General features: G+C 38.9%; 1 protein-coding gene across 1 annotated transcript in view; it reads right to left on the bottom strand.

Moving 5' to 3' along the window:
• Positions 1-17154, bottom strand: part of LOC150087318 (lactadherin-like) — a 209092-nt gene that overhangs the window by 60030 nt on the left and 131908 nt on the right. Inside the window, exon 4 of the mRNA XM_090371983.1 lies at positions 15067-15189. Within this exon, the coding sequence (XP_090228109.1) occupies positions 15067-15189 (123 nt within the window). The remainder of the gene's footprint in view (positions 1-15066; positions 15190-17154) is intronic.

Raw genomic sequence — 17154 nt, 5'->3', positions numbered from 1 at the left:
AGGAGCGAGGGAATGATACCAGCAGTGGGGAAGATGAATTGCAAAGTAGCAACACATACGACATACCCGATATTCTTCCCGATGAGGTAGAACATGCATTGAAGAAAATGAAGAATCGGAAAGCCCCGGGGGAAAATGAAGTTACTGTAGAGTTGTTAAAATTGGGAGGAAGAGACATAACACAAAAACTGGCAAGGCTCTTCACAAAGTGCATTAGAAAAGGTGTGATGCCTAAGCAGTGGAATAATGCAATCATAGTTTTGCTGCATAAGAAAGGAGATAAATCAGAAATTGGAAATTATAGACCAATTAGCTTGTTATCCCATATCTACAAGTTGTTCACAAGGGTCATTACTAACAGATTAGAAAGAATACTTGATGAGAATCAACCGAAAGAGCAAGCTGGCTTTAGGACAGGATTCTCAACTATGGATCACCTTCACATAATATCACAGCTAATGGAGAAAGCAAATGAATATAAAACACCATTATGCCTGGCATTTGTGGATTATGAAAAGGCATTTGACTCCATACAGCACAAGGCAATGTTTCTGGCACTGGAAAGACAAGGCATAGATACTCCATATATTATGATTTTGAAGAAAATATACGAGAGTGCTACATCCTTTATTAGACTAGACAAAGACAGTAGCAAATTTAAAATCGAGAAAGGAGTTCGACAAGGAGACACAATATCTCCCAAGCTGTTTACTGCTGCCCTTGAGGAAGCTTTCAGAAGATTAGACTGGTTGCAGAAAGGAGTCAATGTGAACGGAGAGTACCTAAACCATTTACGATTTGCAGATGACATTGTGGTCATAAGCCACGTTCCCAAATAATTAGAGGAAAATCTTAATCAGTTATGCACAGTTAGTAAGGATTTTGGACTAAAGATGAATATGGCTAAAACAAAAGTAATGATGAACAAGTATGCCACGGAAAGGGAAATAATGATTGAAGGAGCAGTAATTGAAAAGGTGGAGTCATATACTTATCTGGGACAAGTTATTAGCTGTAATAATGATAAATGGCTGGAAGTCAAGAGAAGAATAAATTTTGGATGGATAGCATTCAGGAAATATAGTCACATACTGAAGAGCAATATCCCAGTTTGTCTGAAACGTAAAATAATGAATCGATGTATACTCCCCACCATGACTTAGCATTAGCATTAGTAGAGGCATTTGATGCAAGAAAGCAAGCTTATGCAGCATCAGCCAAAAAAAAAAAAAAAAAAAAAACCCACTTCCACTTCACCCCTCTGTTCGTTCAAAATACCTGTCCAGCTGAGCCTTAAACTTATTTAGGCTATCAACCTCCACCACAAGGGATGGAAGTCTGTTCCACCAACCAACCACCCGCTGGCTAAAGGCAAATTTCCGCACGTCTATCCTACATCTGTCTTTCCTCAATTTGAATTTATGCCCTCTCAGGTGATTTTTCTGAGCTAGAGGAAGAATCCCATCAGCATTGAGCATGCTTAAACCATTCAAGGCTTTATACACCTCTATCAGATCACCTCGCTGGTGCCTAGTCTCCAGACACTGTAATTTGCAAAACTTAAGCCTTTCTTCGTAAGAGCACCCCTTTGTTCCATTTACTAATCTTGTTGCCCTTCTCTGTACTCGTTCCAGCAGCTCTACATCCTTCTTGAAATGAGGCCTCCAGACCTAGGTGTGGCCTGACCATCGCCTTATACAATGGAATAATCACCTCCTTATCCCTGCTGGAAAAATTCCTGTATATCATTGACAATACTCCATGAGCTACTCTTGCAGCCCTTCTGCACTGCTCAGAGAACTTCATATCTGCCTGCACAACCACCCACAAGTCCCTTTCATTCTCTACCACTGTCAGTGTAGTACCACAGAGTTGATACGTTGCTCTGGGGTTGCTGTTTCCCATGTGTAGTACTTTACATTTATCAATGTTAAACTTCATTTGCCACCTCTCAGCCCATCTGCTCAACCTTTCCAAATCCTGTTGCAGCAGCATAGTGTCAGTAGTGTCCTTGACAACCCTGCCAACCTTTGTATCGTCTGCAAACTTGGACATTAAGCCCGATATACCATCATCAATATCATTTATAAATACAGAAAACAATAATGGACCCAACACTGAGCCCTGAGGGACTCCACTAATAACATCAGTCCACGATGAGCAGTGTCCATTGATTACCACTCTCTGTCTTCTCCCCCTCAACCACCCCTTTATCCATAGCAGCAATTTGCCTCCAATGTCACACTGCTCCAATTTGTGTAGCAGTCTTCCATGTGCAACAGTATCAAAAGCCTTTCTAAGATCCAAGTATATAATATCAAAGTTATTCCCTGCATCCAGTTCTTTTGTGACTGCATCATAGTATCCAATCAAGTTGGTCAGGCAAGACTTCCCCTTAACAAAACCATGCTGTGTCTGAGCTATAACTGAAGTCTTGTCCAAATGATCCTGCAGTGCTTCTTTAACCAGTGCCTCCATTAATTTTCCTGGAACAGAAGTTAAGCTCACAGGTCTATAATTACTTGTGTCAGCCTTTGATCCTCCTTTGTGAATTGGGGTCACATTTGCACATTTCCAGTCTATGGGTACCTCCCCTGAGTCCAAGGAAGCTCTCATAATTATGGCTAAGGGTTTGCTTACTTCCTTTGCTGCCTCCTTTAATATAACTGGATAGATCCCATCCACCCCGGGTGCCTTTCTTGTGTTTATCTTCAACAGTTTCTCCTCCACTTTACTCCCAGTTATTTCAAGATTCTGTAGCTTACTGCTAGAGTTGAATACACCTCTGGCATTCCCCTCGCTGAATAACTCCTCATGTGTGAATGTCGATGCAAAATATTCATTTAGTTTGTTAGCTACCTGAGCAGGATCATCAACACTTGACCCATCAATATCAAGTGGACCAATCTGATTCACCCCCTTCCTTCTAGAGTTTACATAAGTAAAGAACTCTTTGCTGTTTTTCTTTGCATCCCTTGCCAAGGATTTCTCGTAATCTGCCTTCGCCTGCCTAACCTCCTTTGTAACTTGGTTGCATATCAACTGGTATCTATCATAGGCTTCTGTGTCATGTGTTAATTTGTATGTATCCCATGCATTTTTCTTCTCTGCCATATGCCTCATTAGTTCATCCGACATCCATTTTGGCCTAAACCTTGAACAATATTTCTTAGTTGGTATGTAAAGCCTAGTAGCTTCCAAGATAAGTTCTTTGAATGCTTCCCATTTTGAATTTGCTGTTGGTAACATCATCAGTTGGTCCCACTGTATAGAATTTAAATACTGTCTCAGTCCATCGTAGTCGCCTTTACGGAAGCAATAACCCTTCCCTTTACCCCTAATGGTAGTTACCTCTTTGAGTAAATCCCACTTCAGCACACTGTGATCACTGCCACCTAGTGGTTCATTTATCTGCAGATTCTTAATGCATGAAGAATCACTGCTGATAATCAAATCAAGAGTATTACTCCCTCTAGTTGCCTCCCGAACATGCTGATGTAGAAATGGAAGTGAAACTTGGGCCCTCACCAAAAGAATGGAAGAGAAGCTGAGAACTACACAGCGAAGAATGGAACGAATTATATTGGGAATCAGACTGTTAGATAAGAAGAGAAACACATGGATTAGGCAGCAAACTCAAGTAAAGGACATTCTTATCAAAACTAAAGAACTAAAATGGTCTTGGGCAGGACACATAGCTCGAAGACATGATGGCAGATGGACTAAGAAAATAACAGAATGGTACCCAAGAGGAGCTAGAAGAAAACCTGGAAGACAAAGGCGGAGATGGATAGATGAAATTCATGAGTTTTTGAGTAGTAAATGGATGGCCAGTGCTCAAAACAGAAGGAACTGGAAAGTTGCTGGAGAGGCCTTCATCCTGCAGTGGATTGAAAATGGCTGATGATGATGATGTTTGGGGTTCTCATAAAAAAAAAAAAAAAAAAATCAGATCACCACGCAGGTGCCTAGTCTCCAGCCACTGCAATTTGCAGAACTTAAGCCTCTCTTGGTAAGAGGATCCCTTTATTCCCCTCACCAGTCTTGTTACCCTTCTCTGTACACGCTCAAGCAAATCTACATCTTTCCTAAAATGAGGCCTCCAGACCTGTACGGAGTACTCAAGGCGTAGCCTAACCATTGCCTTATACAGAGGGACAATCACCTCCTTTTCCCTGCTAGAAAAATTCCTATATATCATTTTTTTTTTTTTTTTTTTTTTATGAAAACCCCAAACACGAAAGGTATCAAAACCTATAGTACTAAGTACCGTGCATGGGTTGAAGGAGAAGTATGGGGGGAGGGGATGCCGGAAACTTTGCTCTAGAGACTAAACATGGGTTTCACCACTTCAAGTCTCCAATAAGCAAAGTGGTGGTATTTCACCGGTTGATGAAAGTCATCTACCACCTCAAAACCCTCAATGACCTGCCCTGGCAGCCTGTCTGCATTGCTCAGAAAACTTCATATCTGACTGCACAATTACTCCCAGGTCTCTTTCATTATCTACCACCTTAAGTGTAGTACCACACAGTTGGTACGTTTCTCTGGAGTTACTTCTACCCATATGCAGTACTTTGCATTTGTCCAGGTTAAACTTCAGTTGCCACTTCTTGGCCCATCTGCCCAAATTTTCTAGATCCTGTTGCAGTAGCAGTCTGCCATTACTGTCATTAACAACCCTGCCAACCTTTCCGCAGATCTATTCTATACAGATGTATCATCTGCAAACTTTGACATTAATTCTGATATACCTTCATTAATATCATTGATAAACAACAGTGGGCCCAACACCGAATCCTGGGGGATTCCACTAATAACATTAGTCCACAAAGAGCAGCACCCATTGATTACTACCCTCTGTCTTCTCCCACTCAACCAACTTACCCTTAATACATTTGAGGTATTACTCAAAACATCAAAGGCAGATATTGTTGGGATATCAGAGACGTGGTGTCACACAGATATAAGGAATGCAGAACTGGAATTTGGGGAGTATAACGTCTACAGAAAGGATAGACAGGATAGGAAGGGAGGAGGGGTTATGCTATTAGTTAAAAAACACATAAAATCCAAGGAAGTGAAGCCAGTTGACATCGCTGGACAGTGCAGTGTTGAGTCAGTTTGGTGTGACATAAGCATAGGTAAATCAAAATTGAGAGTAGGAGTGTGCTATAGGCCTAATGACTCTGATGAGTATAATAAGATACTGTACAGGGAAATAGAGTGGGACAGTAAATCAGAGAGTCTTATAATGGGGGATTTTAATTTCCCAGATATTGACTGGAATTTGTGGGTTGGTCACTCACACACTAGCAAGGCTTTTGTGGATTTATTGGATGATTGTTTTCTACACCAGCATGTTCGGGAGGCAACTAGAGGGAGTAATACTCTTGATCTGATTATCAGTAGTGATTCTTCATGCATTAGGAATCTGCAGATAAATGAACCACTGGGTGGCAGTGATCACAGTGTGCTGAAGTGGGATTTACTCAAGGAGGTAACTACCATCAGAGGTAAAGGGAAGGGTTTTTGCTTTCGTAAAGGAGACTATGCTGGTCTGAGACAGTATTTAAATTCTATACAGTGGGACCAACTGATGATGTTACCAACAGCAAATTCAAAATGGGAAGCATTCAAGGAACTAATCTTGGAAGCTACCAGGCTTTACATACCAACCAAGAAATATTGTTCAAGGTTCAGGCCTAAATGGTTGTCAGATGAACTAATGAGACATATGGCAGAGAAGAAAAATGCATGGGATACATACAAATTAATGGGTGACGTGGAAGCCTATGATAGATATAAGTTGGTCTGTAACCAAGTCACAAAGGAGATTAGGCAGGCAAAGGCAGATTATGAGAAATCCTTGGCAAAGGATGCAAAGAAAAACAGAAAAGAGTTCATTACCTATTTAAACTCAAGAAGGAAAGGGATGAATCAGATTGGTCCACTGGATGTTGATGGTTCAACAGTTGAGGATCCTGCTCAGGTGGCTAACAATCTAAACGAGTATTTTGCATCTACATTCACACATGAGGAGTTATTCAGGAAGGGGAATGTCGTAGGTGAAGTAAACATTGGCAGTGAGCTAGATGATTTTCTAATAACTGAGAGGAAAGTGGAGGAGAAATTGTTGAGGATAAACATAAAAAAGGCACCCGGGGTGGATGGGATCTATCCAGTTATATTAAAGGAGGCAGCAAAGGAAGTAAGCAAACCCCTAGCCATAATTATGAGAGCTTCTTTGGACTCAGGGGAGGTACCCATGGACTGGAGATGTGCAAATGTAACCCCAATTCACAAAGGAGGATCAAAGGCTGACACAAGTAATTATAGACCTGTTAGTTTAACTTCGGTTCCAGGAAAATTAATGGAGGCACTGGTTAAAGAAGCACTGCAGGATCATCTGGACAAGAATTCAGTTATAGCTCAGACACAGCATGGGTTTGTTAAGGGCAGGTCTTGTCTGACCAATTTGATTGGATACTATGATGTAGTCACAAAAGAACTGGATGTAGGGAATAACTTTGATATTATATATTTGGATCTTAGAAAGGCTTTTGATACTGTTGCGCATGGAAGACTGCTGCACAAATTGGAGAAGTGTGGCATTCGAGGCAAATTGCTGCTATGGATAAAGGGATGGTTGAGTGGCAGAAGACAGAGAGTGGTAATCAATGGACACTGCTCAACGTGGACTAATGTTATTAGTGGAGTTCCTCGGGGTTCAGTGTTGTGTCCATTGTTGTTTTCTGTATTTATAAATGATATTGATGATGGTGTATCAGGCTTAATGTCCAAGTTTGCAGACGATACAAAGGTTGGCAGGGTTGTTAAGGACACTACTGATACTATGCTGCTGCAACAGGATCTGGAAAGGTTGAGCAGATGGGCTGAGAGGTGGCAAATGAAGTTTAACATTGACAAATGTAAAGTACTACATATGGGAAACAGTAACCCCAGATCAACGTATCAACTCTGTGGTACTACGCTGACAGTGGTAGAGAATGAAAAGGACCTGGGGGTAATTGTGCAGGCAGATATGAAGTTCTCTGAGCAGTGCAGACGAGCTGCAAGAGTAGCTCATGGTGTCTTGTTAATGATATACAGGAATTTTTCTAGCAGGGACAGGGATGTGATTATTCCCTTGTATAAGGCATTGGTCAGGCCACACCTTGAGTACTGTATACAGGTCTGGAGGCCTCATTTCAAGAAGGATGTAGAGCTGCTGGAACGAGTACAGAGAAGGGCAACAAGATTAGTGAATGGAACAAAGGGTTGCTCTTACGAAGAAAGGCTTAAGTTTTGCAAATTACAGAGCCTGGAGACTAGGCATCGCCGAGGTGATCTGATAGAGGTGTACAAGGCTTTGAATGGCTTGAGCATGCTCAATGCCGATGGAATTCTTCCTCTTGCTCAGAATAATCACCTGAGAGGGCATAAATTCAAATTGAGGAAGGACGGATGTCGGATAGATGTGCGGAAATTCGCCTTTAGCCAGCGGGCAGTTGGTTTGTGGAATAGACTTCCATCGCTTGTTGTTGAAGTTGATAGCCTAAACAAATTTAAGGCTTAGCTGGACAGGTATTTCGAACGAATTGAGGGGTGAAATGGGAGTAGTGGTTGTTTTTTTTTTTTTTTTTCTTTTTTTTTGGCTGATGCTGAATAAGCTTGCTTTCTTGCATCATATGCCTCTACTAATGCTAATGCTAATGCTAATACCATTCTGCTCCAATTTGTACAATAGTCTTCCATGCGCAACAGTGTCAAAAGCTTTCCTGAAATCCAAATATATGATATCAAAATTATTTTTTGCATCCAGTTCCTTTGTAACCACATCATAATATCCTATAAAATTTGTCAGACAAGACTTTCCCTTAACAAACCCATGCTGTGTCTGAATTATTGCTCCAGTCTTATCTAGATGATCCTGCAATGCATCTTTAACCAGTGACTCCATTATTTTACCCGGAACAGAAGTTAAACTAACTGGTCTGTAATTACTCGATTCACCCTTCGATCCGCCTTTGTGAATTAGGGATACATTTGCACATCTCCAGTCCTTGGAAACCTCCCGAGTCCAAGGATGGTCTCCTAATTATGGCAAAGGGTTTTCTTAGTTGCTTTTCCGCCTCCTTTAATATAACTGGATAGATCCCATCCACCCCAGGTGCCTTTCTTATGTTTAATTTCAACAATTTCTCCTCCACTTTGTCTCAGTTATTACAAAATCATTAAGCACCCTACTACAATTTGATAACCTTCTGCCTTTTTCAAACCTTAATAACTTCTCATGTATGAATGTAGATGCAAAATATTCATTCAGTTTGTTTGCTATCTGAGCAGGATCATCAACAGTCGAACCATCAATATCAAGTGGACCAATCAGATTCATCCCCTTCCTTTTAGAGTTTATATAAGTAAAGAAATCCTTGCTGTTTTTCTTAGCATCCTTTGCCAAAGATTTCTCGTAATCTGCCTTCGCTTGCCTAACCTCCTTTGTAACCTGATTACAGATGTATTAAGTTATATTAAAGGAGGTGGCAAAGGAAGTAAGTAAACCCTTAACCATAATTATGAGAGCATCCTTGGACCCAGGGGAGGTCTCCATGGATGGGAGATGTGCAAATGTATCTCCAATTCACAAAGGGGGGGGGGATCGAAGGGTGACAGGGATAATTACAAACCCGTTACAGAAGTTTGACTTCTGTTCCAGGGAAAATAATGGAGTCGCTGGTTAAAGAAGCATTGCAGGATCACCTAGAAAAGACAGCAGTAATAATTCAGAAACAGCACTGGTTTGTTAAGGGGAAGTCTTGTCTGACCAATTTTATTGGATACTATCACCTGGTCACAAAGGAACTGGGTGCAAAAAATAATTTTGATATCATATACTTGGATTTCAGGAAGCATTTGATACTGTTGCACATGGAAGATTACTGTATAAATTTAAGGGCAGGTTGCTACAATGGATAAAAGGATGTTTGAGTGAGAGAAGACAGAGGGTGATAATGGATACTATTCTACATGGACTAATGTTATTAGTGGTGTCCTTCAGGGTTCAGTGTTCAGCTCATTGTCGTTTTGTATATTTATCAATAATATTGATGAAGGTATATCAAGCTTAATGTCAAAGTTTGCAGATGATACAAGGGGTTGTTAATAACAGTAATGACAGTATGCTGCTCCAAGACAATCTGGAAAAGTTGAGTAGATGGGTTGAGAAGTGGCAACTGAGGTTTAACATTAACAAATGCAAAGTACTGCATATGGGTAGCAGTAACCCCAGTGAAATGTACCAACTGGGTGGTGTTACACTCAGGGTAGTGGAGAATGAAAGCGATCTTGGAGTAATTGTGCAGTCAGATAAGAAGTTTTCTGAGCAGTGCAGACAGGCTGTCAGAGTAGGTCATGGGGTCTTGTCAATGATATCCAGGAATTTTGCGAGCAGGGAAAGGATGTGATCAGGCCTGATTAGCCAAGTCATCAAGATCACAAGTTCACGCAAGCACACGCTCTTTGAGTGGACTGGGGTTCAAGCCCATGACTGCTAAATATAATTAACATTTGTATTGATTGATTTATTTTAAACTCCACTGACCTGGTGGTTGTGCCGGAGTATAAACAAGAAAATTTTTTTAGGCCTTACGTAGCCAAGTTGTCAGGAACGCTAGTGCAGTAGCACACGCTCTTTGACTAGACTGAGGTTCAAGCCCATAACTGCTTAATACAATTAACATTTGTATTGATTGATTTATTAAACTCCACTGACCTGTTGGTCGTGCCGGAGTATAAACAAGAACATTATCCTCTTGTATAAGGCAATGGTCAGGCCACACCTTGAGTACTGCGTACAGGTCTGGAGGCCTCATTTTAGGAAGGATGTAGAGTTGATAGAACGAGTACAGCGAAGGGAAAAAGGACTGGTGGGGGGGGGAACAAAGGGGTTCACTTATGAAGAAAGGCTTAAGTTCTGCAAATTGCAACTTCTGGAGACTAGGCACCTGCGAGGCGATCTGATTGAGGTGTATAAGGCCTTGAATGGATTGAGCAGACTTAATGCTGATAGCATTCTTCCTCTTGCTCAGATTAAGCACTTGAGGGGGCATAAATTCAAAATGTCTTTTTTCAAAATGGATTGCGCAGAAATTTGTCTTTAGCCGGCGGGTAGTTGATTACTGGAACAAACTTCCATCTGTTGTTGTTGTTGTTGTTGTTGTGGAAGTTGATAGCTTAAATAAATTTAAGCCAGAACTAGAGAAACATTTGTAACTAAAGGATCAGCGAAATGGGAAGGGTTTTTTTTTCTTTTTTCATTTCTCTTTTTTTCTTTTCTTTTTTTTTTTTTTTTTTTTTTTTGGCTGATGCTGTATAAGCTTGCTTTCTTGCATAATATGCCTCCACTAATGCTAATGCATGATTTGAAGTTATGGTATTTGAAGGATGCTGTTTGAGTTGTAAATGTTTGCTGGATTTGAGCCATAGCAACAACATGGGTATGCCTCAGTGTCTCTGTTAGAAGGAAGCAATATTTGTGATATCCTTATGCTAAAGAGTCAGTTATTCCCAGTAAAGATAAGCAAGCTCATGTAAAAATCTGAGTATTGTTGATGATGAGCAATGGGAGCAGTAGAATGTTTTTACAAGAAATAAGACAGGACTAATAATATTATCATATTATCAATAATATTATCATTATTTTAGATGGATAGAAGTTAACAATCATCTTCTTCCAACTGGAAAATTATTATTATTGTTGCTTTATATTATTTCTCCCTGATTGGGGGATTCCACTCTGGGATGGGTACTGCTACCAAGTACACAGGGTGGTTGTAATGTCTGGTATTACTGTTGGTCAAGGAAATTTCTGACTATCCTACAGGTGTTCAGGATTGTGACTTTCTGGAGTTCCTTGTAGGTGTTCTCTGGGAGACCTATTGCTGCTAGGCTGCTGCGTAGGGTCTTTGGTACCATACCGGTGGTTGACACGATGGGGATGGTCGATACTTCTTGCATATGCCACATCCCCTTGACCTCATGTCTCAAGTTCGTGTACTTCCTTATTTTTTCCTCATGGGTTTTCTGCAGGTTGCTAGTGTTGGGCACTGCTATGTCAATCAGGTATGTAGCCTTTTCCACCTTGTCCACAAGAGTTACGTTGTGCGGGATGGTCTTATCCATTATTATGGCCCAGTCCCAATACACCTTGTGGGTTCGGGTCTCTAGTACTGCCTGGGGTTCGTACTTGTAGTATGGCACACTTTCTTTGGTCAACTGGTATTTCCTCACTAGCTTCTGATGTATTATCCTGGCTACCTGGTTGTGTCTATGAGTGTACTCAATCTGGGTGATCACCTTGCAACCCGCGGTGATGTGTTGGATCATTTCTGAGGCCCAGGTGGCATCGTCAACATGTGTCATCTGACATTCCGGGCTCCTTTGCAATGTATTTTCTATAGTTTCTGGTGTTGATTACCTGGTCTTGGATGGCCAGCATGAATCCTTCAGTCTCAGGGAAGAGCATCCTGTTTGTGAGCCATGCTTGTTTATTTGTTTATTTGGTTTTTAGGAGCATTAGCAACTAAGGCCATATTGCTCCGGGATATGCAGTGGTCATTCCATGACCTTTCCGCATCCTCTGTATTTGGTGGTGACGAGCTCGAACCCCGGTTTAATCAAGAAGCGTGTGCTACGCACTGCTGCTCCTTCCCACCTGGCTATGGAGGCGCCTGTGAGCCATGCATTGGAAGCAATGTTATCGGTGTGATCTTGATGGAAGTCATTGTAGTGTCTGCCATGGAGTGTCTTCTTTGCCCATCTCCCACCTCTGTCCAAACCAGATGGTTCTGTTGTCACGTCAGCCAAGGATAAAGCTGACCTGCTAGCATCCCATTTTTCTTCCAACTCATGTATTAATTATCTTGTTAAAACACCTCCCACCATTCCCAACACACTCCATTCAATGCCTCCTGTGGTCTTCCATCAAAAGGATGTCAGAAGGATTTTGACGAATCTTGATGCTAAGAAAGCTCCAGGTCCCAATGGTTCTCCACTTGTTCTCAAAACCTGTGCTCCTGAACTTACTCCTGTTCCTTGCCGCCTTTTTTCAATTTTGTTATTCCAAAGGTGTTTTTCCTTCTGCTTGGAAATTTGCTCATATCCAGCCAGTTCCTAAAAAGGGTGACAAGTCCCTCCCATCCAATTATTGTCCCATTGCAATTACTTCTACTCTTAGGCGCCTCCGTAGCCAGGTGGGAAGGAGCAGCAGTGCGTAGCACACGCTTCTTGATTAGACCGGGGTTCGAGCCCGTCACCACCAAATACGGAGGATGCGCAAAGGTTAGGGAATGACCACTGCATATCCCGGAGCAATATGGCCTTAGTTGTTAATGCTCCTAAAAAAAACCAAATAACAAATAACTTCTACTCTTTCTAAAGTAATGGAGAAATCAATTAACCAACAACTCTTAAACTACCTATAAACCTTCTGTCTGATCAACGATTGCCACTATGGATTCCATCAGTGTCGATCCACTGGTGATATTGAGGCTTATGTTATCCATATAGGGACAAATTCAATGGAAAAGTTTGGTGAAACACAAGCAGTTGCTCTTGACATCTCAAAGGCTTTCGATTCTGTTTGGCATAAAGGTCTTCTAAACAAGCTTGCATTTTATGGTTTGCAAACTGTTTTTTGTAATTTGTTATCCAGTTTTCTCTCTGATCGCTCACTGAGTGTGATGGTAGATGGCTCTCTGTCTTCTAACTTCTCCACTAATGCTGGTTTCCCCCAAGGTTCAGTTCTTTTCCCCCTCTCTTTTCCTCTTGTATATTAATGACCTTCTTCCATTGACTGGAAATCCTATCCATAGTTTTGCCGTTGATAGCACATTGCATTCCACTTTCCATTTTGAGAAACCTTGCCCTGCTCAATCATCTTCAACTTTTGATTATCTGCTACCAATTCCTTAAATGCCAATCTCCAGGTAATTCTCCAGTGGGGCAAAGACAACTTAGTTGATTTCAATCCTTCTAAAACTCAGTCTTGTCTTATATCTCTCAAAAAGGATTCTTCTGGTTCTATGCTTATCTTTGGTGACACTCTGATTTCTAGGCAAAATGATATATCTCTTTTGGGGATTACCCTGACTTCTAATCTCTCTTGGCACATTACAAATACTGCTTCCTCTGCATCTAAAAAACTTGGTTTTCTCTTTCGCTCTTGCCGTTACTTTTCTTCCAAACAGCTGTTCACTCTGTACAAATCGCAAATCCGCCCTACCATGGAATATTGTTCCCACATCTGGGGTGGTGCCACCAAAACCTCTCTCAGGTTTCTTGATTCTGTTCAGAAGAAGGTAGTTAGGTTAATCAATGATTCGTGTCTAACAGAGTCTCTCCACTCGCTTTCTCATAGGCAAACTGTTTCTGCTGCATGCCTCTTCTACAGATACTTCCATTGGCACTGTTCTTTTGAATTGGCTTCTATAATTCCCACTCTCTCTTTCAAAACAGTCCGAACACGTGCCGCCACCAGCCAACATCCATTTACTGTCCAACTTCAAACTCACAGAACCAACTTTTCATCTTCCTCGTTTATTCATTCAACTGCCGTTTTTTGGAACAACCTTTCTTCATACGTATTTCCTGAAAATTACAGTCTACAGAAGTTTAAGTCCAATGTCAACAAATATCTTCTTTCATCTTCTCAACCTCCAACCCAAGCACGGTTCTACATACAATAGGTTCTAATACCTCTCGTGTTTGGGGTTTACATAAAAAAAAAAATAGAAATAAAATAGTTCATATTAATTTCATCACTGGAATTGGTTTTTGTAAATATACAGAGTATATTTTCTTTTAATTTTAAAGTGCAGCAAAATATTGAAATTTAGTTTAATGTTAATTTCTGGTGGCACATTTCATGGAACACTTAGGGAAAGCTCATTAAATACTAATTGAAAAAAGAAAAAAAATATACCAAACCAAGAAAACAGCCAAAAGATAGGAACTTTATCTTTTCTTATCTTGACTCTATTTTCAATTTTCATACCTATTCAACATGAGCATGACAAACTTTGTATATAGTTCATGGCTTTTCAAAGAAATTTGATGACCAATTTCACTGAGAAATATATATATTACACCTTATAAACAAATTATAGAACTTTTTCAAAATAAAACTACCAGAAATGTGGAAATATATTCCAGATTCATTTCACAGTCCCTTTTTGCTATACACACTAAAAACTTACAAACACAGAAATAAACATGGCTTTACCTAGAATTTTCTATACATACTAAAACAGTACAGAGAATATACCTTATAGCAGTCTACTGTTCACTTATTATTTACCTTGTCTTGTGCTGTGCAGTCTTGGTACTTCTAAAATGTTCTCTTTTTGCAATCGTATTAGTATAAATTGCATATTTGAATAAAATATGCAAAAATGCAATACCAGGTTTTCCTATTTTGTTCAGAAACACAAAAAAATTATTTTTTATAAAAAAATTTATTTTGTGAAAAAAAAAAGCTTTTTCAATAATAAATGAAAAAAAAAAAAACTCAAGAGTTGCATTTTTGAACTCACATTTCCCACCAAACCATTGTAAACTTATGCAATAAGATTTCAAGGCAGTGTGTTAATAGATTTCTTCATTACTAAAAAGGGTGCCACCGAATATACTCATTCTGATATAAAAAAAAAAAAAAAGAACATGCATTATCTGGAGCATGAACGACTAATACTTTTATCCTATTTGTCCTTTATTATTTATATGCTATAGTTTATTTAGTATGAAATAATGCATACTTTGCAAACACAGTGACTAATGTTATTTGCACTAAACACATTAGCAAAACTTGTTTTTTCGCACATATACAAAATGACTTGAGGAGGGGAGGGCACAAACCCATGGACTGTCCTCTACCTTCTTGGTGTGTCAATAATGAAAATAAAGCATATAAAGTATGGTCAAGAAAATACTGACACATTTCTTACACTAAATAAAAAAAAAGACTTCATGACTAATGTAAACATTTCTTTTGAAATTTTAACTGACCTTTCTCTTTCCATAAATATCAGTGCAGTACTTCCAATGAAATGCATCTGTGCTGTGAGATACATGATATAATGTCACCCACTGGTGCCCATCTCCTCTTCCCTGAGTCATAACACCTGTAAGCTAATAGTACATTTCAGAAACAATGGTTAGAAATAATAACTCTTTTAGCCGCTTTGAAGGAAATAAAATCAAAGATTAACTAAAAAATCTAAGGTATATTAATAAGAAAACAAAACAAACACTAAGTACTTAAAACATTAAAAAATTTAAAGTGTGATATACACACTATGCACAAGCCCTCTAGCTATAGATGTTATCAATTTATTGGAAATTTACCTCAAATTACTCTGATTAAGGATGAATAGAAAATATAGTAAATAAAAATAATGAGTACATTTAGCCATTATTAATTTAGCTTTTTAAGAAGTACACTTCTCCTAAGGGTTGCCATTAAAACTACAGAGTTCCGATATAATTCAACTAAAAATCATAAAAAAATTAAGTACAGTAAACCCTCGATTTAACGGACTAATAGGGGAGAAGGGGTGTCCGTTAATGCTAAAAGTCTATTAAATTGAATGTAACCTGGGAGAGACATTTTTATTGTTCTTAATGTTAAAAAAAAGCTTTAATACAATATACAGTACTGTAGCATATAAAATTATGTTGCAATTTGGCCTTTGATTTACAAATATCAGAAACTGTTTGTTTTTTTAAGCAGTAAATTTCACAAACATGTGCTGCTGAGACGCCTTGTTCTAATTTCTCAATTAGCCTTAATTTCTGTGCCATATTTAAGTTCACATACTTTCTTTTAACTCCTCTATCACTTGATGCCATTTTAAATTGTATGGACTGCTATTTAATAAATAAAGTCAAATTCAGAAATCACAGAAACACTCTGTATGCAACCTGACCACACAATAGGTTGAGGCAGACCGAGACCAAAACAAAGCGAGTCGGTAGACCTGCAGTTTAGTGTCCCAAGTTATGTTCAGCTTGCAAGTCACCACCTGCTCTTATCTGTAATCTTGGAAAACAGCTATTTGAACACATTTTCAGAATGAATAAAAAACAAATTCCTTAATTTGATTATAAAAAGAAAAGTAGGTGATTATCAAACAATAATGGAAATAGGTAATTATTATTAATTTTTAATTAATAATAACACTGAAGTTTTATATAACCTAAAAAATAATATGGTCGAGATTAATATGTACATTACTGTATTATTATTTGTCCGCTCTGTTAAATCTGAAATCCGTTATATTGGGGTCCTTTAAATCAAGGGTTTAATTTACTGTATACAAATTCTACTGCAAAGCAGCATTTAATATACTAACCACCCTGAGACACAACATTTATGCCTCAGTCTTTTCAGTTTGATAGGCCTTTTGTGTCACACTGTTTATTCATGACTGTTTATTGACTCTGTGAGATGGCAGATGCTTCTGATTGTGCTTTGTGTTATTAAAGAATTTTAATTAGGCTACCTGGAAACCTTGAATATGATTTTACCCTGTAGTCAGTGATGAGAGGCAGCCAGTTTCCACCATTTCGTGCAAACCAGTTTTTAAAATTTTACACAAACAAATGTAATAACATGATCTCAAAACTGAATAATCTTAACCTTGTAAAACGGTGTAGAAAATAATAAGATGTAGAAAATAAACTTCAAATGCAAGGGAATGTGCATTTCTAGTAGTTAAAGAGCTGTTTCTATAACAATTAGGTCAAGAGTTATGTTACTATGCATGTGCACTTCTTATTTGTTGCTTGCTGCAATATGCATTCAAGTTCAAACTTTTTTATAGGGAACCAGTTTTTAAGATTTTGGCAACCCATCACTGCCTGTGGTTACATGACATTATCTAATAGACAATTAGGCTGTCTTTTTGAACAGAGATAAAACTATACAACAGGTCTGAAAAATATGGTAATGCAATTATAATAAAGCATTATATTTTGAATTGATACAAAAAAACTTTATACTCTCAACTAAATATTCAAATTATGGTTATATTCATAAAAATGTTTGTACTGGAAAATTTTTAAAACAATAACAATTATCCCAGTCAAAGTCCT

This window comes from Mastigoproctus giganteus, chromosome 4 (assembly GCF_048544385.1).
Source record: "Mastigoproctus giganteus isolate SK-2022 chromosome 4, ASM4854438v1, whole genome shotgun sequence".
Lineage (NCBI taxonomy): Eukaryota > Metazoa > Arthropoda > Arachnida > Uropygi > Thelyphonidae > Mastigoproctus > Mastigoproctus giganteus.
Note: the sequence above shows the minus strand (reverse complement) of the source record. Positions and strands in the feature narration are given on the sequence as shown.